At 36.8% G+C, this 27098-nt stretch overlaps 1 protein-coding gene across 1 annotated transcript in view; it reads left to right on the plus strand.

Annotated features, from left to right (window-relative positions):
- Positions 1-26713, plus strand: part of GLS (glutaminase) — a 78759-nt gene extending 52046 nt beyond the window's left edge. The window contains exons 15-18 of the mRNA XM_065881220.1: positions 22628-22689; positions 23809-23885; positions 23970-24033; positions 26557-26713. Of these exons, the coding sequence (XP_065737292.1) occupies positions 22628-22689; positions 23809-23885; positions 23970-24033; positions 26557-26713 (360 nt within the window). The remainder of the gene's footprint in view (positions 1-22627; positions 22690-23808; positions 23886-23969; positions 24034-26556) is intronic.
- Positions 26714-27098: the final 385 nt, after the last annotated feature.

Here is a 27098-nt window from a genome sequence, read left to right on the forward strand (position 1 = left end):
TAGAATGCATTTTTTTTTTTTTAAGTAACATGCTTTCTGTTCAGTTCCTTCTTTACCATTTTATATTAAATACAATATTTAATTAAAACCAGATGTTGGAGATGGGGCTTGTTATGATTCATCATGGCTCATCCCTCAAATTTTTACGCACATTTATTCAGGTTACTTTAGTCCATTCACTGTCATGAAATTCAAGGCCAAAATTATACATGAACATACATTCAAGTATATCATTCATCCACATTTATTTCAGATTGTAACACAGTTAAAACATTTGTTTTCTACACTGTTTAGAAGTGGAAGGAATTTAACTGGACTAGGAGAGATTCTTTTTTTCCTCTTCTCCCTCTTTCTGACCCAGTAGTAGTTTATTAATGTGAATACCATACAATGCACATTGAAGAAATTTAGAAATTACACTTAGTCTGGACTTTTTGCTTTTAAAATTACTATAAGGTCATCTAGGGCAAAAATCTATCCAATATAAAAGAGAGCTGGCAAAACTTGACTTTTTAGAGTCCTTAACTACTTAAATAGTAATAGAAAAGGTACTTTTTTTTTAAATTGTTAAATAGACTGATAAATCTTTATTTAATGAACTGATTTTATTACTGCGGTTTTAAAACATTCTAAATTTATATTGTGAGCATACGAAAGGAAGGAAATTTATTTTAAGTTTGACTTAGTTAACCTTACCTGTTTTGTAGATTGTAGATCTGTTAGTAATTTTAATAAGTTGTAGCTATAGAGATTTTTAAGATGTGTAAAACCAGCACTGATCAAAACTTTTATAATGGCTTCCTGATCCATTGACCTTTAATTAAAATGAATAGGCTACTAATTAGCACTTAGCACATTGCTTTTCTGGTGGCGTCCGTGGTATTTTTGGCATAAATTACAAAACACTTCTTATTGGGAATTGTTATGTTTTGGTTAAATAAAGAAGTGATGATCCTTGATTCCAAGTGCTTTGATGAACTCTGTAAGCAGTCCAGTATGGAGGCTCATAGAAAAGAGTAATAAAATGACAAATTCTGGCAGTTGATCTCATAACACTGTTGTTATTATTATTAGACTTCTAACTCTAAATTTCATCTACTAATTCGAAAATATTTTAGTTAAAATCTCAGTGGTAGAGAACAATTTGGTATACTTACTTTTAGGCCAAATTTTATATCTGAGGACCTGATTTTTCTGGATATAGTATTATAAAAAATAATGATTTTTATTTTATCAAGTATTTACCTTGCTGAAATGTTTTCAGTCCTAATGTATCAGATGATTAAAATTATCTATTTGGAGGGCTTAGCTTTTAAAAGGACAAATTCTTACCTGAGACAGTTTTAAATGTCTGTTTCATATTATATTTCTGGTGATTTTTGTTTACATAATGAAAATCTCTTTGGCCTAGCAATTCCACTTGGAACCCTTAGTTATAATTTTAATTCATATCCTGTAAACAGTTGAAGAATTTTTTTTTATTTTTAAAACATAGTTTATGCTTTCTAGATATTTGATGTTCTTTCATTTACCGTAATCTTGTAATTTATTAGAATCACATGGTTGAGCTGGAAAGTAATCTTAAAGGTTATCTGGTGCAAACTCCCATTCCTCCCAGCCCTCTTTCCCAGGTAGCACCTTGCTTTCTCAATTAATGTATTTACTTTTATTTTCTCTTTTTTGATGGGGTTGGTTTATGTTTTTTGGGACAGTTATTTGTTGGTTGTTTATTTTTATTGAGAAGCATAACTAGCAGTACTGGTTAATATGATTGTAAGTTATTTGGCAAACTGATTGTCCCATCATTGTTTATTAAAACTACTTAATTGTATTTTTCTAGTATATAGTTATATGCCATGTTTATAAAGACTAGTAAAGTTAGAAGTGAATGTCACAATTATACAGTAGTTCTAAAAATAAAAACATTACCCCAGAACCTTTGAAAGAAAGTAAAGAGTAGCAGAAATGTGACTCTAAAAATGAATGTTGCACCACTGGCTTTTTAAATTAAATTCCTTTGGGATTAGGCTAAATATATAAGTAAAAAGATTTTAAGTAACCAAAAGATTATTGGAGTTCTAAACAAATGTTTTCTCGAAAAAAAAAATATTTTTTTTTCTTTTTAGGTTGTCTTTTTTTCCCAGCACATTGTTTTTATTTTAGATGTTTGGATCTTTGAGTGGCTTCAGAATAAGGCTCTGTGTTTGTCTATTACTCTGTTGTGTGTCTTGTCCTTAGCATCCACCTTTTTCATAATTCTGGGATTTTTATTTTTTATTCATGAAGTAAATGTATATTGCTGTTCTTGAAATGCATTAATTTTTAAAAGACTTAGTTGACTTAAATGTTAAAACTTAAATATTATTACTCTTTAAAAAAAGTACCAGTTTCTTCTCAGAATTTAAACTTGCCTAGGAAGCTTTTCTCCCCACAAGTTTGTATAGGTGAGAACCTGAACTTTTAAGTGACTGGCTCTTGTTCAAATAAGCTCTGCTTGCTTTCACCTTATATCTATTAAAATTAGAATGATGCTGAAATATTAGCATCAGTTATGCAAATATAACTATTCATGTTTGGACCATTTCATTGTAAGATCCAAATTAAAATGATGATCTTCAGCCTCTTGTTAAACTTTTCCTTAGCTCAGAATTAATAGTTTTCATTATTTTGTGTATGCCTTTCACGAAACATCGCTAAGGATCATTACAATTCGTCCTTTGAGGGGATAACATAAAACTTAAGTGTTGTTTCCATTTAAAAGAGATTAAATGATGTGATATAAATTATTTATTGAACTCAATCCAAGGTCTGTTTTTTGTTCTTTCTCATAGTGCCTCAAAATTAAAGATCCTAATTGAAAAACTCAAAATCTGTTAATCTCGAGTATTCTCTTTTTCACCCTTTCCTATCGTAATTAACTTTTGGCTGAAAATGAGGTAACTTTAAAAATTATATCAAAGTTACTCATAAAATGGCTTTTCATTTTCAAATCTTCACATTGCTGATATGTTCATTTCCAAATCTTTTAATGTTGTTGACATTTGCCACTACTTTTATTTAAAATATTTTTTTTTAATCCATAAGTGTTAAAGTGTAAACTTTTTTTCAATATGATATAGCTTATTGTTGGTAATTTGTTTTACAATCAACTTTGAATACATGCATCTGTGGGTCCAGGCCTATGCACAAGTTTTATAACTTAAAGAAATGAACTAAATAATATTGTTTCTACTTTGAATTGAAATGAATAAATGCTACATTTTCTGCAAAATGGAACTTCATTTTGACATCCTTTGAAGTTGCAGGACAAGTGATTTTGTTAAAATTTTTGTGGTGACTAATACTATTAACCCTCTTTAATCATACCAATAAAATATTTCTGCCTTAATATTTCCTCTTTTTACCCAAAAGAGAAACTTTAGAGAATGGTTTTCGGGAGGAGGGAAGTAGAGCTTAACTTTCTATTACCTGTTTGTGAAGTGTTTCAACTAAAATATGCTGTTACAACAGTCATTGTATGACATTTTTTCTTTTTCACCTAAAGGAGAAACAAAGGAGAAAAAACGAATTGCTGTGTTTTTAGCCAAGTAATAAAAACTGGAGAAGCTTTAATTTTTATTTTGTCTCTGTTGTGCAATTTTATTTTACATCCACCATATATGTCTGCCACAGAACCATCACTGTTGTTTATTTGGTATCCCTTATATGTTGGGCTTTGTCATGTAATGATCTACTTACTGGCATGTTAGTACATTTACCTTGTACATGTGGGGCTTTTGGATAGAGAGCTGCTGCTGTTTGCATATTGTGTTTTACAGTTTTTGCTTTGTGTAAGTTCTTATTCATTGCCATTGCAAGGTTTAGAATTTTGCGTTAGTTAAGAATTAGGGATCTTCTGCAGAAGTTTTTAATAGATTGAAACTTTTGGTTTACCTAGTATTTTTTGGACTTATATAGCATCAATGAGTGCTGGCGTTTGGGCATAGGATCTGAGTGGGTAGCCTGATGTGATACACTGTGGGCATGAATTTCTGAGTTTTGTTTTGCTTTTCTTTTTATTTTTCTATTTACACACACACACACATGCACACACACAGTGTTCAGGCAGTATGTTATGTGTTGGAGATGCTGCTCTAAGAGGCAAGGTTCCTCCCCCTGTGATGGTTACAATCTGTAGAAACAGGGAGGCTGCCTCAATTCTCTAACTCTAGGATTGACGGGGCTGAGTTTTCTGTGCCATATACCAGCAAGCATATTAAATAACACTGGCATCTAAACATCCTTGGGACTCCTAGATAAAATTTCAATTCCATCAATTGTATGTTTGGCTCACTTAATTCCACTCAGCTAGAGAGGTTCAGAAATATGCCATTCTTTAGTATTATATTGGCACAAATTTGTTACCCTGTGCCAACTCAATATGGTAAATCAGTGAGTTACTTTTTTTCATTTCTTATCTAGAAAACTTTAGAATATAAAGCTTGAAGAAAAAAAAAGCCAGGTGTTTGATAACTAAGCAATCCCTGGAAGGTTGAAGGGATAAAATGAAGGGTGGTAACCAAAAAGTCTTTAAATATGTACCAAGAGAAAAAATAATAGCCAACATTTTTATGTCACTGTCAGCTTTTCTTCAGTAAGTAACAATAGACACTGACTTGTCTGTAGATGTACATAATGCCAAGTGAGTTTGACATAAAGTTTTAAGGCTCAAGTCTAATATTGATAAAGGAAATTTTGTACAGTGAATCTACCACTGATTTTTCACTATAATTCTTAAAATTTCAAAGAAATATTTCCAATTTGGTAAGTTAATAAAGTTCACCCTCCAGGGCTTCCCTGGTGGCACAGTGGTTGAGAGTCCGCCTGCCGATGCAGGGGACACGGGTTCGTGCCCCGGTCAGGGAAGATCCCACACATGCCGCAGAGCGGCTGGGCCCGTGTGCCATGGCCGCTGAGCCTGCGCGTCCAGAGCCTCTGCTCCGCAACGGGAGGCCACAACAGTGAGCGGCCCGCGTACCAAAAAAAAAAAAAAAATCATTCAAATCCTGACATTTATTTAAAGTACAATTATCTGTTCACCCACTCCTACCAAATAGATGACTGAATATAAGCCTAAGAGTCTATAAACACATGCATTTTTTTTTGTTTTTTGTTTTTGTTTGTTTGTGGTACGCGGGTCTCTCACTGTTGTGGCCTCTCCCGTTGCGGAGCAGCAGGCTCAGCGGCCATGGCCCACGGGCACAGCCGCTCCGCAGCATGTGGGATCTTCCTGGACCGGGGCACGAACCCATGGCCCCTGCATTGGCAGGCGGACTCTCAACCACTGCGCCACCAGGGAAGCCCAAACTTTTTTTTTTTTAAGCTCACTTTAAAACCAACTGCATGTTGACTGTAAATCTTCAGCAGAAAGGAGAAAAGAGAAAGGACTGGTTCAGACTATGAAGTAATAATGTGCCACCCTCCTGATTAGAAAACTACAATTAGCTTTCTTCATTAAGTATTTGCTCGCTGCTGGACCAAATGCACAAAAACAAACAGGTTTTATAGGACTTGGGGCCAAATCCAGTGACCGTGTTGTAATTTATTTTGCCATAGACAACTTTCTTTGTAGAGATGCAAGGAAAAGGGAGGAAGGCAGTACTACTAGAGAAGTTAAAAAGTGTTTTACAAATAACGTGCAGAATAGGTGCAAAAGTTTATTCATTTGTTCATTTACCTTTATGCAGCAATTTGGAGCACCTCCTACAAGACAGGAACTACTCTATGTTCTGGGCAAGATCACATGAGACATGATCTCATAGACCATAAATACCAGGAGTCAATACAGGAAATAACAGCCTAGATAAGTAACTACATAAGATAATTTCAAATAGTGTTATATCTACAAAATATGAACTTATGTCACTGTTCTATCTTAATAATTTTGAAATCTCAAACTTTGTTAAGCAGGCACCCCCAAAAAAGGCTAACTTAGGTACTTCAGTCTGTATCATTACATAGTTAATTGTGGAACCAAGAAAAAGCCTTCTTTAGCTGGATTCTTGGAGTTAATGGCCACCTGGACCACCTGACAGAATAGTGTTTATCTTTTTGGAATGTTAAAATTACAAATTTTTTTAAGTATAGGAAACAATAAAGAACTTCTTTAAGAACTGATACTGGTGATAATGGCCCATTTGCAAAGTTTCTACCTAATTCTGAGTAGGCTCTTCAATGCTCTAGAAGTCGGTTTGGTGGCTCTTCACCCATTTTCCCCACCCTCCACTCCTACCTCTTACAGCCACCAATCTGTCCTCTGTATCTATGAGCTTGATTTTTTGTTTTTAGATTCCAAATATGAGAGAGATCATATAGTATTTGTCTTTCTCTGTGTGCCTTACTTCATGTGGTACAATGCCCTTGAAGTCTATCCATGTTGTCTTAAATGGCAAGATTTCGTTCTTTTTTATGGCTCAGTAATATTCCTGTGTGTCTCACAACTTTTTATCCACTCATCCATTCATGGGCACTTTGTTTCTGTATGTTGACTATTACAAATAATGCTGCAGTGAAAATGGGGGTGCATATATCTTTTCAAGTTAGTGTTTTCATTTTCTTCAGTAAATGCCTAGAAATGGAATTGCCGGATCATATGGTAGTTCTGTTTTTAATTTTTTGAGTAACCTCCATACTGTTTTCCATAGTGCTGCACCAATTTACATTCCCACCAACGGTGTACAAGGGTTTCCTTTTCTCTGCATCCTCGCCAACACCTGTTGTTTCTAGTCTTTTTGATAATAACCATTCTAACAGGTGTGATATTTCACTGTGGTTTAGATTTACATTTCCCCAATAATGATGTAGAGCATATTTTTATGTACCTGTTGGCCGTCTGAATGTCTTTGGAAAAATGTTTGTTTATATCTCATTCTTTAATTGGACTATTTATTGTGTTGCTGAGTTGTATGAATTCTTTACATATTTTGGATATTAGCCCCTTATCAGACATATGATTTGCAAATATTTTCTCATATTAAGTAGGTTGCCTTTTCATTTTGTTGATGGTTTCCGTTGCTGTGTAGAAACTTTTTAGTTTGATATAGTCCTGCTTGTTTATTTTTGTTTTTGGTGTCAGATTCAAAAATATCATCACAAGACCTGTGTCAGGGAGCTTACTGCTTATGTTTTTTCTAGGAGTTTTACGATTTTAGGTCTTAGGTTCAAGTTTTTTAATCCATTTTTAGTTAATTTTTCTGTATAGTGTATGATAGTGGTCCAGTGTCATTCTTTTGCATGTGCCTGTCCAGTTTCCCCAACACTGTTTATTGAAGAGGCTGTCCTTTCTCCATTGTATATATTTGGTTCCTTTGTTGTAAATTAATTGACCATATATGTTTGGGTTTATATCTGGGTTCTATTCTGGTCCATTGGTCTCTGTATCTGTTTTTATACCAATACCATCTGTTTTAATTATTGTAGCTTTGTAATATGATTTGACATCAGGGAGTGTGATGCCTCCAGTGTTGTTTTTCTTAAGATTGCTGTGGTTATTTGGGGTCTTTTGTGGTTCTGTACAAATTTTAGATTTATTTTCTATTTCTGTGAAAAATACCATTGTAATTTTTATAGGGATTGCATTGAATCTGTATATTAATTTGGGCAGTATGGACATTTTAACAGTATTCCAGTTCATGAACACAGAATATTTTTTTGTTTATTTGTGTTGTCTTCAGTTCCTTTCATTAATGCCTTGTAGTTTTCAATACAGGTCTTTCACCTACTTGGTTAAAGTTATTCCTAGGTGTTTTATTCTTTTTGATGCAATTGCAAATGAGATTATTTTCTTAATTTCTCTTTTTTGATAGTTTGTTATTAGTGTATAGAAATGCAACAGACTTATTGTGTATTGATTTTGTATCTTACAACTTCACCGAATTCGGTTATTCTAACAGTTTTTTGATGGAGCCTTTAAATTTCTATATATAATATCACGTCATCTGCAAATAGTGACAGTTTGACTTTTTCCTTTCCAATTTGGATTTCTTTTTCTTGTCTTGATTGCTTTTTATCTAGGACTTCCAATACTATGTTGAATAAAAATGGTGAGTGGGCATCCTTATTTTGTTCCTGATCTTAGAAGAAAAGCTTTCAGCTTTTCACTGTTGAGTGTGGTGTTAGCTGTGGACTTGTCATATATGGCCTTTATTATGTTGAGATACATTCCCTCTATGCCCACTTTGTTGAGAGTTTTTATCCTAAATAGTTGTTGAATTTTGTCAAATGCTTTTTCTGCATCTATTGAGATGATCATAATGATTTTTATCCTTTATTTTGTTAATTTGGTGGAACACATTTACTGATTTGTGGATGTTGAACCATCCTTGCATCCCTGCAATAAATCCTACTTGATCATGCTGTATGATCCTTTTAATGAATTGCTGAATTTGCTTTGCTAATATTTTGTTGAGGATTTTTGCATCTATGTTCATCAGGAATATTGACATGTAATTGTCTTTTATTGTGATATCTGTCCGGTTTTGGTATCAGGGTGATGGTGACCTTGTAAAATGAGTTTGGTAGAGTTCCCCCCGCTTCCAGATTCAGAAGATGCATTTTTCAGTCCTTTTGTTTGTCTCCTCTAAATGTCTATTAGCTAAACTCAATTTATTAAAACGTTTATAAATCCTTACTTTTCACAGAACTCAAAGTTAGGGGTTTTCATTAATCCTATTTATGTATAAAAGTTCTATGATCTGGAACTTTATTATCCAAAAATGAATATCTTTATTCACATCTGCACTTTTTTAAAAATTAATTAATTTATTTGTTTTTATTTTTGGCTGTCTTGGGTCTTTGTTGCTCCACACAGGCTTTCTCTAGTTGCAGCAAGCAGGGGCTACTCTTTGCGGTGTGCGGGCTTCTCATTGTCGTGACTTCTCTTGTTGCAGAGCATGGGCTCTAGGCACGTGAGCTTCAGTAGTTGTGGCATGCGGGCTCAGTAGTTGTGGCTTGTGGGATCTAGAGTGCAGGCTCAGTAGTTGTGGCACATGGGCTTAGTTGCTCTGCAGCATGTGGGATCTTCCCAGGCCAGGGATCGAACCCGTATCCCCTGCATTGGCAGGCGGATTCTTAACCACTGTGCTACTAGGGAAGCCCCTGCACTTGTTTTTAGTGTAAATTTTTTTTTGGAAACCAACAAAACTAGAATGATTCAGTGATGAAAAGATGAAATAATGAAATATTCTATCCTCATTTAGAGACAGTTACAGTTGTCCTTCTATACATTTGATTTTTAGTTTAATGACTGTTAAATATAAGCAAAAATCACAAAAATATGCCATGTATACTAGACTATGAAGAAACAATTCTGCTATTAAAGTGTATTTAAAAAATAACTTCTGCCTTTCCCAATGTCTGTATTCTGGTGGTGAGCGGTAAATGTACGCATTTTCCATCTGTTCTCCTTTCTTCCAGAATTGCATTTATAATAATGTAGTACGGTACAAAAGTGGTCAAGTAGTCCATTTTTTCTCTGAAGTTGCTTTCCCACTTACATAACTGTAAGAAAGTGGCTAAGACTCTTCTGGTCTCTAGGTTTCCTCTTCAATATTGTTAGTCCCTGTTTTACTTAGTTACCAAACAATTTTTCATCTCTTCTATATACCAAGAATTTTGTTTTCCTCTTGAGTGTGTTTTCTCCTCTTCTTTTCTGTTGCTATGTGTAGGTCCCCCACCAATGTCCAAAATTAGATCCTTTTATATAAGTTAATACATATAACCTTTAAAGTTATTTTTCTTTCTTTCTATTAAGAACCAGTTATCCCTCAGTATTTATTAGTTTTTGTTTAAACAGCATGTAACAGAATTAATTCAAGATATTTAGCTAATTTAATTTGGCAGAGAGTGAGATTTTATATAAACCTTAGCATTATCTTGTTCATTATTCATTCATGAATTAGTTCTTCATTCAACTAGTGTTTATTTATTTATTGCCTATTATGTGCTAGAAACTGCAGAGTGCTTAATGTATGCAGTGGTTAATGAGACAAGTATGATCCAGCTCCTGGTGTTTGCAATCTAGAGGGGGTTGCAGATATGGAATAAATCATTACTAAAATAATTAAAAGGTGATAAGTGATTTGTTCATACTGATACATGTAGATCTATCTAGTTCATTTTAACTGCTATAAAGGAGGTGAAATGATATATACCATATGACACTTTTTATATACCCATGACAGACTTTTTGAGACAAATACACAACACAGTTAAAAGTATAAGAACATGCACTCAGGTCTTCAGTAAAAAAAAAGCTTACCTCTGGGAGGAAAGGGAGTGGATGCAGGGGAAATAGTTAACTGTATCTTTAATATTTTATCTCTTTAAAAAATCCTAATCAAATATGATGGTAATAAATGAAAGGAAAAGTACAGAGTAGAGTGCTAGGAGAGGGTATAACACGAAGACCGCATTTTACCTGGATGAAGAGGTATGGTTAGTTTTCCATGAAAGGCGATAGTTAAATTTAGAAGGAGTTAGAGGAAGGGCAGAGTAGGATTAATAGGATAGTCTGGGTTTAAAGGCTCCAGGACAGGAAGGAGTTTAGTACATCTCAGAAGGTGAAAGAAAGCAAATGTGAGGCAAGGTGAACAGAGATTGGCCCTGGATGAGTCTTAGAGATAAGATCACATCATGTAAGCGTAGGCCTTCTCATATTTTAATGTGCATCTGAATTGTTAGTGTCCTAATTTTAAAATGGAGATTCCTGAAGCCCAACCCCGAAGACTGATTTTAAAATCTGCATTTTTAGTAAGCATCCCAGGTGTTTCTGCTGCAGGTACTTCTCTGAACACAGTTTGGCAAACATTTATGTAGGGTTTTATATGCCATATTAAGAGTTCTGGACTATTCAAAGTGCAGTTGGAAACTTGAAGACTTTTAAGAAGAGGAGTGACACGATTTGGTCTTTAAACACTGCTCTGTGGGAACAGATTAGAAGGAGACAAAAGTTGAAGTTCTGGGCCCGAAATGAGATGTGGTAGTGCCTTAGAATAGGGTATTAGAGGTGGAAAAAGTAGACAGATATGTGTTTAAGAGATGAAATTGGCAGCACTTGTTGATAGTATTTGGTGGGTGAAAAAGAATGAGATACCAAGTTGACTACCATGTTTTTAGTAGGAACAATAGGGCAGTTTGCTCCTGCAAACTTTGGAAGTACAGAAAGAAATTAATTTTGGTTATAACAGTTAGGGATCTATTTGACTACAGATATCAGGAGGTTGATCAACAGTGGTTTAGACAAATGGGGTTATTTTTCTAATATAACAAGTCTGGGGGTAGATAATACAGGACTAGTGCTATCAGTAAGGTATGCTTTCTGTTGTGACCAACCTTAGTGTGTGGATGTTAGACTTCATGCCTGCCACCTTATAGTTGCCAGATAGGTGTTTCACTTTTGGCCTCATTTGTATGGTCAAAGTAGAAGAAAGAGTGACACCTAAATCAGGTAAAAGAAGTTTCCCAGACACCCATCTGACACTGGCCAGACTAGATGTAAGGGAATCTAGGGAACTATTTTTTAATTGGGCTTATTGCTACCCCTAACAAGTAGAAATTCTGTTAGTCCATACCTACAGGGTAGGAAATGGATAATGGGTAGGCAATTAGCAGTGTGTGAAAGCTAACGTCTTTTTGGCATGTCTGTATTTGTGAGATATCCAAGTAGTGATGTTGAGTAAGTGTCAGATACAGGCCTAGAATTAGGAGGTTGGTCCAAGCTGGAGATAGACTTGTGTGAGTGGTCAGCATGGAAGAGTAGATTCAGAGCTGTGGGGAGGTATGTGAGATTGCTCCAGGAGACGGTGTGAAATGAGAAGGAACCCTAAGGAACTCCCATTTTGAAAGTAAGATAGAGTAGTAGGCTCCGTTTGGGGAAAGTGGCCAGAGAAGAGAAAATCCAGCATAGTGTAGTATCAGAAGTCAAAGAAAGTATTTTAAGAATCTTTGAGCAGTCATCTGTACCAAAGCAGGTAAGTGTTAAGTAAGATGAGGAGTGTTCATTTACATGATGTCCCTCCTAATTTTCTTTCTTTTGGTGTAACAATGTCTTTTTATTTAGTAAATGATAATAGTAGATGGTAGGATTGTTTTTATTGTTTGCACTCAGAAAATACAATATTGGTAACTTCCTCCCCACCTTCTAAGAATATTTTATTGGCTTTGAGATTTAAAGGTCAGAGAACTATTTGGAGTAGAGCAGGTTTGGCTGCTGATAGAAAAGTAAAGAAGGAAAGCTTGAAGTAGATACAAAAGAGAAGAAAAGGCCAATAAAGTGAGATCCCTGGAAAGAGATGGAGCTCTCAGCACAGTGGAAGATTAGGTTTGGTGGAAGGAAGAGCATCTCCTCCAATAAAGTAGGTCATTGAGAGGCAAGCAGGCAGGTAGGTAGATTTACAGACATGGTAGGAGGAGGTTGAGAGAGTTTCTGTCCATTGGTTTCCATTTTCCTGAAGAATATGAAAGAAGGCTTTCTGCTAAGAATGAGTTGTGGGATTGGAGTGAGGCTGTGAGGTTTCAGAGCATAGAGGAGATAGGAAATGTTTGTTCTTGGAGGGTGGGAGAGAGAGCTGAGGGAAACATGGTGACATTGTTAGAATACTATTGAGGTTGGTAACCACAGATTTATGGTCCTGGCAGTCTGTTCTGTTGTACCTCCCACTCCCACCCCATCCTGTATCCTATGGCTGTATCCCAAATTTGGGCTTAGGAACTGCAGAAGATCAGGCAAGGGGTTTTAGAGCATTTACCAGAAGTTGATTTTAACAGTAGGCTTTCGAATGTACTTTAGACCCTTCCTACATAGAAGGCATGCTTTTAGGGTATTTTAGACCTAGAAGGTCTTTTTCCCTTTTAGAAGCTGGTTCTACTTAAAGAATTTTCAACTAATATAGATTACACTAACAAGTGAATTTTGGGTATAATTTTGTCATGTCCATCCTCCTTGCTTCACAGAATAAAGTATTACTGATAAGAATTATGAATGTTTAAATATAGATAGGTGTAAACAGTCTCAGGATAAGGCCTAATTATGTATATATAAAATGTTATGTTGCTTTATTTTTCTATTTTTAAATTTTTTAAAAAGTATTTTTTCTGTTGTTTAATTCTTCCATTGTTGTGTTTTATTCTTTTATTTTATTTTTTTGTCTGTGCCGCACAGCATGTGGGATCCTAGTTCCCTAACCAGGGATCGAACCCGTGGCCCCTGCAGTGGAAGCACAGATTCTTAACCACTGGACCGCCAGGGGATTCCCTATTGCTTTATTTTTGAGGGTCTTAAAAACATCCTGTTCTCCAGCAGCTTCTTATATTATATGCGGGAGTAATATGTTCTCATAACTTGAATAGTAATCAAATTAGAACGTCTTTGAAAGCATTTTGAAAAGTACATAGCACTAGAGAAACATATCCTTAATGTACGTGTTCTCTGTGTGTTGTCCATAAAGCACACATGTTGGAGTTTTCACAATAGAACTGTGAAATGAACATTAAAGAATGTAGAGACTTAAGTATGGCTCTCTGGAGACCAATGAAAATGAGGGATTTTTTTTTTCCTAAAAGCAATCAGTAAGGATGTATTGTGGTTGGAATAACTGTAGAGTAGTCATGTACATGTACCTTGCTTTGTTGTGGTAGCAATATTCAGGGCATGCAAAGGAGAGACAGGTCCTTTAACCCTAAACTGAAATAATTCTGTCTCTATTGCTGCCAAAACTTTGTTTTGTTTCTCATCAGAAAGAGAACCCTATCTCTCTCAGGGAACTTGTTTGTATTTCCTTATTTTAAATTTATACCACACAGTATAGCATCTTGTAATTCCAGTGGCCCTGATCCTGATTTTTTTTTAAGTAGTGTGTACAAGCATTTGGTGACCAATTTTTTTTTTCCTGTCTTCTTACTCTTTGCTTTCAGTTTCTTTGACTCTTTGGAGTTTTGTGTACTCGTCTTTTTCGTTAATAATAATCGTAAATAAGCATGACACTTTATCGTGCCAGAAGTGTGGCACCTTGTTTTCTGTCTGAACACGAATGTTAACTGATCTTCATAGAGTTTTATAAATATTTATTTGCATAAGAGAGGAAGAGAACAAGGAAGATAGTGAATATAAATAAAACTTTGATAGTTGTCAGTGCAGTACAAATACTCTTAGGTCTGCCAAATGGAAAAGGCACTTTTTGTTCTTCAAAGGAATAGCTGCCTTTGCCCTGCTTATTTCTCCTGTTTGCTGCTTGCTTCTTCATTAGAGTGCTGTTTGTCAGCCCACACAAAGATATGTTGTTAGCTACTTTTATACTCGGATATAAAAGGAGGGTTGCTTATGAGCCCATTGGTATCTTTAGACCATTCATTGGCATTTACCAGCAATAATATGAGCCACTGAGATAAGAAGTTTATTTGCTGCCAAGGCTGTAGCAGTCATACTTGCTCTATTCACATTAACCCAAAACTCGTATTTCATTTTTAGAGACTTAAACATAAAGAATGAAGATACTTTCTTTTTTCCCTTTTTGGTATTGATAGGCTGAATTGAATGATTTGTTTTGTTCCCTTATTTTCTCTTCAATTAAAAAAAGCACCTCAATAGAAAATTAGTATCTCTGATTTCCCTATAAATTGTTTCTTAGTTGCTATTTTCTGATTTTCTATCACAACATATTTTAGTCTTGGTACCATATTGGTGAGGAAATCTCATCTCAGGTTTTGTTAGGAATCTCTTGGCCCAGTGGATACTGAGTAGAGATTGAAAGAACACTGTCCCTGGCGTCAGACAGACTGCGCCTGAGCCCTCATTCTGCCACTTACCAGCACTGTTACCTTGCTCAAGTTCCTTTGAATAATAACAGGGATGACAACAACAAAGCACTTAGTTCAGTCCAGGGAGAGTAGGTGCTATATATTAGCTATTTTGTTTTAAAAAATATATAATCCTAATTATTTTGTCTTCATGGGTTGTTAGATTTCTTTGATATAATTGTGACTTCTTAGTTTAAGAGTAAGTAAATTTATTACAAGTTAATCTACTCATTGAGAAATTTTGAAAATGGTAATGCTTAAGAGAGTCTATCACTTAGCTGACAGAGAGCAAAGTGCAGTGTTTGGAGCTGCCATTTTGAGGTTGTATTTTGTAAGTGAAATTTCTATACTCTCTTTTAGAGTAAAATATACTGTTTGATTTATTCTTCTCTACTAAAATTATAGTATGAGAACCTCCTGCATTTGTGTAGAAATTTGGAAATGTGGTCATGAAATTGCTGAACTGTTATTCCTATAAAGGGTTTTCTCTAATCCTCTGATCATGTCAGTTGGATTAGTTTTGTCTATATATAGCAAGAGTCGTCCCTCGGTATCCTTGGAGATTGGTTCCAGGATTCCTCCTTATCCCACCACAGATATTAAAATCCGAGGATGCTTACAGTCAGCCCTCTGTATTCCATATGCGGAACCCACGGATATGGAAGGCCAACTATATATTAATAATTGTGTCTGAATAAGTCATTGGAGAGCTTAGGAACATGTGGCCTCATACTCAGACTGTCTCATCATAACTTCGTTTTACACATCCATACAAATGTTAAACTCAGTAGTAAGGGAAAGAGAGAATATCTTTGATCACATACACGTTGTACAGGTTTATATTTCTAACCTTGTTGGCAAGTGGTTAATTTACATTTGCTGGAAATTTAAAGTTTTTCTTTAGCTACACTATACAGGCTTGTATTTTTTAACCTGACTTTAAGAAAAATATTTATGAAAGAAGGCTGAAAATTTATTTTCATTAAAAGGCTATAAAAGGCCAAGTTGGAGGTAAGCATTTAAAACAGAATCGGATCTGGAGTGATGATGGTTTATTTAACAGATGGAGAAGAGTATCCGTTCCACAGCAACAGATACTGTAGTGAGCTAGAAATGAGAGAGCAGCTTACGTCAAACTGGACATAGTAGGAACAGAAGGATGGCTTTTCAGTTACCTGCTTTTTTTCGTTAAAGCCTTTCCAAAAGGACGAATTAGTCTTTGTATGAAGACAGAAACTAATGATGAAAAACAAGGGAAACCACAGTTTTGCAGCTGGTAATAGAATTGGAAATAAAATACTTGGAGTAAAGTGTCAAGCCAACGTACCCATCTTCCCTCCCTCCCTCCCTCATCTCTCTCCTCCTCTACCTTCTCCACTCCTGTCCTCCCATATTTCCTTCCTTCCTTCCAGTATTTAGGCAAAGGATCTTTATGGATTAAAGTTAAATTGCTATTTAGTCTTTTAGTTTACTTCTATCCTTTGGATACAGTCTGAGATCTATTAAGAATTGGAAATGTATCCCAGCTACATTACTAATTCATATGCTATATGACCTTGAGCCAAGGCCTTTAACCTTAGTGGTAGTAATAAATATATTTTACAGCAAGCCTGTCAAAGATGTTTAAAAACAGTTATAATTTTTATGTTGAATTTTTCAAGGTCATTCACTATAAATTACTATAAATACAAAGTAATATGCTTATGTAATTCTAAAAATTCCTACTTGTACAGAATTGGGGTATTTGGGAGGAAGATACAAAAGATACATAAGATACGCAATTCAACTTTTAAACAGGCTCAAAATAAATAGAATGATAGGATTGGAGAGAGGAATGTCATGTTTTAGACTTGTAAAATTGGTAGAATCTATAACTGCTTCTAGCTTTTCTGGGAAAAAAAGTATGATTTTGATAGGCCAAGCATGCCAGTGTTAAATGAACTCATATGAACTGTTACATTTTTGTTCCACTGTTGTCATAACTTTGTACAAATAAACTAAGATAAGGTTGTCTGGTTCTGGCAGGTTCCGATAAAGATATTTGATAAGGAAAATCTAGTAGTACTGGGAAATCTGCAAATAAAAGGAGAACTTAACGTTTAATTTATAAATTTTTAGTGGCTACCTGCCCAAGTGAAGTTTCTTTTTGCTAGGCAGAGACATACATTAGACCTCAGAGTCCTTGATTTACATGAGGTACTGTTCTGCTGTATAAGCTCTGTTTCTTTGTACTGAGGAATGATTCATCAAAACACAGGCTCCATGCCTCTGGCAGCTTCTGTTAGTTAACTCACTGTTTTCTGGACCCTGGCCTTCTTGACAGGTATTTCAAAATTAATATAACTCAAGTATTCATTGGGAAATTAGGAGAATGAGGCTTGATCAGTAGCTAGCACACCTACATCCTTTGCAACAGTTGGCTTGGAGTTGGATGAGTCATCTTATAGATTGTCCTCTCCTTCAGTTTGGTTTGTCATAGCAGTCATTCCAGAGGGTGTGTCAGTTTGAGGAGTATTTGTGGAACTCTTGTAACAGGCCACGAAGTGGACTGTCCCTAAGTGAAATAACACTCCATCTGCTGTCTCAAAACTGTTAAACTGTTCCATTGTCTTTCTTGGCGTTCTACTCATAGCTCATTTCTTGATTTATGCAAACCTTAAAAATATAGGTGGCTATTTGCTAAAGAGACATTCGTAGTTTTAGTTTTAAATGGTGCTTTGTGCATGTGCTGCCTCCTAGTGTTTTTCTGTCTTGGAGTGAATGACACATTTTATACTTCTCTGTGAGCTGAAACGTGCTTGTGAATAAAGTGTTAGTAGTATATCCTCAAGAAATTGATTATACCCTAAAATCAGCCTTTCTTGGGTCTCATTAATAAGGAATTTTCTTTTAGAGCTTTGGAAATATTGAATAATTAAGTGACTAAGTGGTATGTACGATATACAATAAAATGTCTTCAAAGTTGCTTGGTCTAAATACAGAATTTTAAAAAGGGATGTAGTTCATGCATACAGTAACTGAAATAGGTCAAGGATTTATTGCTTAGAAGGATAATATATTTTAAAGAGTAAGAACTATGGGTAGTTAATATATCAATGGTTTGCACATAAGAATTCTGGATTTCTCTTGAGTAGTGGGGGAGATAAGAAACACAAGTAAATATACCATATGTGATAGTGCCATAGTGAGGCAAATGTAATAGAGATGACTTCTGATTTAAGAGATTGGTGTAGGGCTCACAGAGAAGGGATTAAGAATAACACTGCAGTGAGAAAGGGGTGGTGAAAAGGTACTTTCAGGAAATAAATAGTATGCACTATGGTTTAGTAGGAGCAGAAGGTATGTAACTGATGACTCCTTGGCACTTGCTGTCACAAAGCGCTATGTGGGTAACTGACAACAGGCTGTGTGGATAGTGAATGCTGGATGGGATGCTTGGGGGAAGGGGCTTTCAAGCTAGCCCTTGCAGGAAGGGAAGGATTTGATTAGGAATCTAGATGTTCCAAAGAAAGGAGCATAGGCACTAAGATAAAAACAAAACAAGGGTAGTGAGAGAGACCAGTTTTTTACTCTGTTGAAGTTGAGGTTTACACTGAAGAATCTTGAATGCAAGGCTAATGAATTGAAATTTTATCAGGAATGATTTGGGGATTTTTTTTCTTTTTTTTTTTTTTGGATACTCCCTTGCTGAGAAACCTTTAGTGGTTACAGCACCGTTATGAGAAGATGATTAGACGTATGTGGGAAGGTTTTGGAGGGTGGAAGAAGGACTAGAAGCAGAGGCACCAGTTAGGAGGATTGAATAAATGTGGTAATGATATTTGAAGAAGTAAAAGTCAAGGGAGGTAGAAGAATTAATAATGATTACAATTTAATCCCCAAATGCTGGTAGGAATTTGAATATTTGATGCTTCTGGAGAGAATATTGATTTAGTCAGTCAACACTGGTTAATTGAAATATAATTGACATATAACATTGTGTAAGTTTAACTTGTACAGTGTGTTGATTTGAGTCAACCTATATTTAATGAGTACTTATGTGTGGTAGGCACTGTGGTTATAGTGGGGAAGAGAAAAGACAAGGTCTCTGCCTACTTGGACCGTATGTTTAGAAGGGGAGACGAGAAACGTGTGTGTGTGTGTGTGTGTGTAAGTGTATATATGTCAGATAATGATAAGTCCTCTGAAGAGAAAAGAAAGATAAGGGATAAGAAGTGATGAAAAAGAGGGCAGTGTTTTAGAGTCAGTGAGCTTACATTTGAGTAGAGACCTGAATGAAGTGAGGAGTGGAGGCTCCCCACTACCTGGGGAAAGAGCATCCCAGGCAGCAGCACAGCAAGTATAGGCCCTGAGTGCCCCGAGGACCAGCAAGAAGACACACCTGCCTGGAGAGAGCCGCAAGGGGCAGAGCGGTGGGGAATGAGATGCACAATGTAACCAGGGAACAGAGCATTTGGTGTCGTGAAAGCCACGGTAAGGAGTTTGGATTTTATTCTAGGTTTCACAGAAAGTCACTGGGAGTGCAACAATCTATGTTTTCAAAAGATCCCTGTGGCAGCAGAGTTGAACAAGTGGAACAGTTAGGAGGCAGTCTGCCAGGTGAGATAAGGTGGTGACTCAGAGCCTAGGGTGATAGTGATGGAGGTGGTAAGTGGTGGGATTCCAAATATATTTTGGAAGTGGAGCAAATGCGTTTGAGCTAGATGTGGGTTGTATGAAATAGAATGCAGGAATACTCCCAGAGTCTATATGGTCGGTTTTCGTGAATTAGAAAAAGCTAGTTCTGCCTCTTGGTGTAAGCAGACCCTCTCAGCACGTTTCTGTGAAGAGGGCTCCCTTCCTCCCATAGACATACCTGGGCGCTGGGCACCAGAGGTAGGTGAGAGGAGCACGGGCTGAGTACGCCTACTTGGCCAGGCATCCTGGTGGGGGGGCTCAGTCTGTGCCATCAAATGCAGCAGCCCTGGATCATGACTCAGTTTTTGGCCTCAGCAACTGGATAAATTGTAGTGTCATCCCAGAATGAGAGACTGTGCAAGAGGAGCTAACTTGGGGTGAGGGAAGGTGGTGGAAATCAAATTCTAATTCGAGCAGTGTCAAGTAGGCAGATGAACATGGACTTTTGGAGGCCAGGCCGTTGGGGCTACAGAGAGGTTTGCTCTCTGTAGTTTGAGTTTGAAGTGACAGCATGACAAGCAAGTGGAGCTGTAGAATCAGGGTTTAGGAATAGAGATTTAGATTAAAGATGTGCATCGGGAAGTCATTCTGCCCAAAGGGATATATGAAACCTTTGAGGAAAATTACATTGATAAACAAGAAGTACGGAGACTGCCTTTGGGGTGTTATCAGGCAGTGGAAAGTGGGAAATGATTCTGCAAAGCAGTCAACAGGAGGACGACCCTGGTAATCAGCATTATGGAAGACAAGGAGTGAGGGCGGGGCATGTTGGAGAGGTCAGAAAGGATCAGGGCTAAGGAAGGCTGCTGAAGATTTTGAGGGAACTACTGCGAGGTAATAGTGGGTATGAAGGTAATTTGCAGGGAATTAAAAATATAAACTATTTTCAGAAAACATGCACTGAAAGGGGGTAACAATGGGGTTATATATTGGTTTTTCAAAATAGGATGGTTGTGTCCTTATTAAGGCAGAGATGAGGGAACCAGTAAAGGAGGAAAGGAAAAGAGAATAGGTATTCGAAGCCGATGTTTTGCGTAAGAGAGGAAGGAGAGATGGAAATAATTTATCATCTTAGTAAAGTTGTGGTTGGGGTCATATGTTTTGGGGGTCACCACTGGTATTAAAGGTCTGAATAAAGTATAAAAGGGAACCAATAAGAGAAAAAATTGTCAAGCAGTGATGAGAGACCAGTTGGAAATATGGAGAATCATTTGTAATAGCCCATAGTGTTTTTCTGTGGGCCCAAGAGCACAAGGGAATTGAGAATTCCAAATTTATCCAATTTTTAAACGTTAAGGGCACCTGAAACCGTGGTTCATGACCCAGAAGAGTGCATATCAAAATCACCTGGAGACTTTTTTCAAAATATTATATCCCCTAAAATGTGTCAAATTGAGGTGTGGGAATAGAACGACTAGAAATGGGAGGAGAGATGCTTACATATACTTTTAAAACATTCTGGGTGATTCTGTTAAACTCCCACCCACATTGAGAAAACTGTTCTTGACTTGGGGTTAGTAGGAGAGTGACAGAGTGCAGGCTGGGCAGGAGTAGTAAAGGGTAGCCCGAAGGGAAGCTAATGGACTGAAAGATTAAGAGTAAGGCTTTTTGGAGTGATCTCAAAAATAACAGTAAGTAGCAGCAAAATTTGGGGGGTGTGCTCAGCTGGTTAAGTTCCTGTACTGCAGAACTTTTCATGTGCATACGAAAGGCTGTGTATCTCCAAGAAGGGGATTTAATATTTTAAGAAAATAGCTGATCACGGAACCCTTTTTTTCATGGCGCCTTTGTGAACTAGTTTCTGCAGAACACATTTTGAAAATGCTGAATTAGGGAAGTCCAGCAATGGTTAGTCCCAGTTCGATTTAAAAGTTCACAGGTTGTGGGAAAGGGAAGCTGTAGTGGAAAGGTAGAATGTCCAGGTTAAGATCTAGATCTTCCAGGGCTGTGGCTTTGTTTGGGGACAGCTGGGTTACTTTCCATCCCTCCAGGTAAACTGTTTTCTACCACTGAGTCCAATATCAGTTGGATCATCGGTATGAATGTTGAAGTTGCAAAGTTTAAGACAAAAGTGGGGATTTATGAAGTATTTACAAACAGTGTATGTTCAATAGTTTGGTTTCTCAAAAACAGGGTTGGATGGTCTTTATGAAAGCTGACCAAAATCCAGTGACCTTTAGGATAACTAGCCTCTTCCTTAATTAGTGACAAGAAAGTGGATAATATCAAAAGAACATACACTTTGAATTCTTGGAGCACTCAATGTCAGTGACTTAATATTTTGGGAGTCTATCCACCTTTTGGGCTGAGGCAGTGTCACAGGCTCTGAGAATGCCCCCATTGGTACTGCCTGGCCATTGAACTGAAGACTGCCTTTCCAGTGAAGTATAGTTCACTGAAGTGTGGTAAGTTTGAGATGATTAGTACTGAATGTTGTCGCTGAAGATTTCCAAAGAAGCCAGTGATTGGTGAGGACAGGGATTGTTGGCAGGGATTAGACATTTATATAGCATGACTTAGTTTTTAATAATGATGTGATGTGAATTTTATGAGTATACAAGTCAGCTCCCACCACTGAGACATACTAAATGAGAAAGGTTCCAATTTTCAGTTGCCCCAACTATGTGTGTTTCACGGGTCAGAAGTTTCCATTCTTTTGTGCCAATTGATATCATTCCATTCCTTCCCTCATGTCTCTTTATTGTTGGATTTCCCCTCATAATCGTCTTTTTTTTTTTTTTTTTTTTTGGCGGTACGTGGGCCTCTCACTGTTGTGGCCTCTCCCATTGCGGAGCACAGGCTCAGCGGCCATGGCCCACGCGCCCAGCCGCTCCGCAGCATGTGGGATCTTCCCAGACCGGGGCACGAACCCGTGTCCCCTGCATCGGCAGGTGGACTCTCAACCACTGCGCCACCAGGGAAGCCCCATAATCGTCTATTTAAAAAGAAAAAAACACACGTGTGTTCTTTGTGATTACAGCAGTACACTTATGATAAATTTTTGTGTGTGACCCAGTTGAAGTGTTCAAAGCACATGGAAGTCACTTACCTGGTGACAGTTGTACATTCTATTTATTTATTTTCCCCTGTGGATACCTCAACTTTCTTTTCTTCACAGGTAAAGTCGGTGATAAACCTTTTGTTTGCTGCGTATACTGGAGATGTATCTGCACTTCGAAGGTATGTTAACAGGGTGGGTGAGCATATGGCTTACAGATGTTTATGAAGTTGCTTCTGGGCACAGGGCCACTTTAAAGCTAAATAAAGTCTCACTTCCATTTCCCTCTAATAAAAATGATCCAAAGTTATATCAAGTTCCCACTTCCAGTGCCTTAGTCTCGCTGTACAGTCTTTCCTTTTCAACCTCCTATAAAAGCCCAGTCCTCTGTTTTCCCAAGTGGTAACTGTTCAATTAATCTGGCTAATTGGTATTAGTGTTTTACTGGAATTGGACAATGACTTTTCAATCTCCATCTACCCACCACTGTCCATCTTTGGAGGTGAGGGGGATGGGCAAATAGGGGTATTTGGTGTTCTGCAGATCCCCAGTGTTGGAAAGGTCATATAGGACTGTATACTTAACATAAGGTCTCTTGTAGAGAGTTGCAGCTGAACTTTAAGGTGGAAAAATGTCTATGCTTAATTTCCACCTTCATTTTAAAGTGTGATTAGTACTTGCATCAGCAGTACTGTATTATAAACTTCAAAGCTGCTAAGAGACTAGATCTTAATTGTTCTCACAAAAAAGAAATGAAAATTATGCCACATGAATATTTGCCAACACTACAGTGGTAATCGTCTTGCAATACATAAATGTATCAAATCAACATGTTGTGTACCTTAAACTCACATACCTTTATTTCAATAAAAATGTGCACTTTACTTTTTTAATTTTAAAGTCTGATTAGTACTTGTAGACTGTAAAATGTTAAAGAATGGGAGCCTTAGTGAAAACATTTAACTTTAGTATAGTTGTTAGTTTCTTGCCCTTCCGAGGTACAAATTTAGGGTATCGTTGTGCCACCATTCTTGAGTTTTGGACAATAATGTAATGAAGCTTAATTCTGTGAGAGATGGTGAACATTTCCTCTTATCCAAAAAGAGCAAAGCTAAGGAAGAACGGTGAAGTGGCATCTACTCAAGGTGTCTGTGTACTGGTTGAACAGGGTGTCCCATTAGTGAGCCTGGTGAAGGATGACACCTTTCTCACAGGACCTTAGACTGAACTGATGGAGGAAATGTTACAAAAGTGAATTAAATTTTTTATATAATGAATAGCTATACTTAACAAATTTTCAGATTTGCTTTGTCAGCCATGGACATGGAACAGCGAGACTACGATTCTAGAACAGCACTCCATGTAGCTGCTGCAGAGGGTAATATATGAACCATTCATTTCTTTATTTTCAGACTTAATTTCTACTTAATACTAAAACCTGCTTGTTTTGTTTTCGATGTAGGTCATGTTGAAGTTGTTAAATTTTTGCTGGAAGCCTGCAAAGTAAATCCTTTCCCCAAGGACAGGTGAGCCCTTAAGTTACTTTCTAAGATATAATTGGCAAGCCAGTGTTTTATCATACAGGGCTATCATAGTTAAATGGTGGTATATTTAAATCCACTATGTATATGTTGGAGTCATTATTAAACTTGCTATGGAGCCTTCTAAAGGCAGCCAACAAAACCTTGTTTCTGTTCAGTAGATCATTCTCTCTCCTATATCCTCTTTCTTACCTAAGGAAGTTCTCTTAGAAGTTTCTTGGTTAGTCTGTCAGTCATTGTATTGTATGAAGAAAACAATGCTTGGTGTCTGGAAAGATAAAATAGGAATTTTATCCTCATGGGCCTTTTGACTACACAGGGTAGACAATATAAACATTTGCAGGGGCATATGAAATATGTGTAAGGAGATTACTGTTACCTCTAAAATGAATATATTGGAGTTTGTTGAAATTCCTGGATTGGGTTGGAGTCAGTTTTAGAAAGCTTCATGGAAGTTGAATTTTAACCAGTGCTTTGGGGAAGAGATGAGATTTGAGGGCACAGAAGGAAGAGAAGGACACTCCAGATAGAGTGGGAGAAATATGCCTGGAATATGTTCTGGTCCACATGGAAAATTGACATTCATCCTGCGGTAAAATACTGTTCACAAAGTGGATAGCCAAGGGAGGGGTAAGAGTACAGCTTACATATATGCATATGCTTAAAGTAAAGCCTGTACTAATATACTGGCATGTTATATAACTGGAGTTACATAACTGGATGAGTCAGTGAGTAATGAGAATAAAGGTTTAGAAGAACGGAAAAAAAATATTTGGTGGGAGAGGTTTGATATTTATGATTAGGAGTTTGGGTATTTGAGGACTATATGAAGTAAGTTTGGAGCAAGTTGATTATTCTCTAGCTATTAGATCTTTCTGTTTTAGTAAGGTTTTACTATTTTTTAAATTAGTGGTTTGGGTTTTATTAGCTCAGCTTGCAAGATATGCAGAAAAGTTATGACATCAGTGTCTGAAAACTGTTAGCAATTTTGTAAGTATGGTAACACTTGGATTACCTAAAATCATGATCTTTATTGGCAATATTCTAAAACCTCATGTTAGGGTGACAGTGCTCCCTTTTATCCTCAAATGTAATGCCCATACCAGCTCTTTCTAGAGCAAGAAACTGAAGAGAGTGTTTTCCCCTGCCCCCAGTATTTATAATCCCAAGTAAAACGCTATTACAGGCTGGAAATATTTACTGTGCTTTGCATGTATAAGGATCAAAATGTTTTGTTTTGGGTTTTGCCTTAAATTGGCCCCTAGGAATGTGAAAGCAGAAACACCCATCTGAGAGGCAAAAGTTAGCTCAGTAACTAACTTGGTAACTGAGTATTCATGATTTGAGAATGTAAGCTAGACCAACACGTCTTCTTTCTCTATGTCATAGAATCCGTGTCACCTCAAATTGTCAAATAGGCTTGAGCAGACTTAGTGTATACTTTAGAGCTGATACTTTGCATTACTTCACGGAAAAGAAGCGTTGTAAAAAAAAAAAAAAGATAACTTGCAGTTAACATTCAGTTTTTCCAGAAAGACAGATAATTATATGCTGTAGATGATTGAAAAGTCACCCCACCTCCCGGTTTCAGGCCACTGACTCCCTAACTTAATGAAGGCCAATGTAGAAGTAAAAGGCAACTTAATTCAGCAGTTTTTTTGAGAAGCACAGAGATACATGTACAATGTTACTTACCTGACTTTAAAAATTAAGAACAGGTTACCAAACTTTATTCAAAAATATTTTGCTCTGTCATTTACTTGGGTTGTGCTTTACAGTGTTGGCTCCTCTTTCAAAAGGCTAATTAGCTGGTTAACCACTGCTGGCAACTCTTCCTTTCTTCTTATCTCCAGTCTTCATCTATATGACTCTAAAGAGCACAGCTCAGAAGCACACTTCCTAGGGAAAGGGTAGTTGTTCTTCTGGTTGTGCAGTGGTCCAACTGAGCCCCTAGAGTCCCATCCTTACCAGAGATGAAGAAAATGTCAGTTCCTCTGAGGCCAGTCTTGCTCCTCCAAAGTATATTTGAGCCCTAATAAGATCGTGGTTATTACCAGACTTCTGAGATTTACTGTGATTTTACATTGACGGGAACACACATTTTCTACCAAAGGCTACGGTGATAGATGCTATAGAGCTGATTTTTCTTTGAACATTCTATTTAAAGAATGATCCTTTGGGCTTTCCATGAAGTTAAAGTTTAGAAATACTAGAGTCTATCTTATCTGTCAACACTAGAACTTCCCATTCATAAGCACTTAGATAATGTGAACAAGACCCTTTTGCACAAGGTAGTTTTCTCTTCCTCCCCATATCCCAAGTTGTCTCCAAGACCACTTTTTGGATTATAAATCCCTTTCTGCATTTCTTCAATATTACTTGTAATATTGCTTAAACAGCTAAATTTGAATGGCCCTTTAACCGGCATTTAAAATCTAAGAATGCTAGAGTATCATCTTTGTACAGAAATTATCTAATGACCCAGTCCATGCTGTGCTACTTGTTTAGGTGGAATAATACTCCCATGGATGAAGCGCTGCACTTCGGACACCATGATGTATTTAAAATCCTGCAGGAATACCAAGTCCAGTACACGCCTCAAGGAGATTCCGACAATGGAAAGGAGAACCAAACCGTCCATAAGAATCTTGATGGACTGTTATAATGGTCTTAAGCCCAAGATTTAAATCACTTACCTATTTAATTGTGGAAAATGATTATGAAGAACATGTGTATTTCTATCTGGTAGTGATGTATATTTTACAACATTTGTCATTTCAGTGTTACTGGAGTTTTCTTCATTGTGCACACAGGACAAATCTGATCTCTTTGGGAAAAAATAGAAATAAAACAATCTCCCTCCATAATGTGAGCAATATTTACCTCGCGCATTGTATAATTTGATGTAAAAGAAACAGTTACCAATGCTAGCTTAACTGTGTGGTCTTCGTGATTTATTTTTGTGTATTTTGTGACTTTTCAATTTATGGTGATGATCTGCTGATATGCATTTATAAACTAAACTCTGTTGTACAGTCTGTCCAAATGGG

The sequence above is a fragment of the Phocoena phocoena genome, chromosome 7, assembly GCF_963924675.1.
Source record: "Phocoena phocoena chromosome 7, mPhoPho1.1, whole genome shotgun sequence".
In the NCBI taxonomy this organism is placed as follows: domain Eukaryota; kingdom Metazoa; phylum Chordata; class Mammalia; order Artiodactyla; family Phocoenidae; genus Phocoena; species Phocoena phocoena.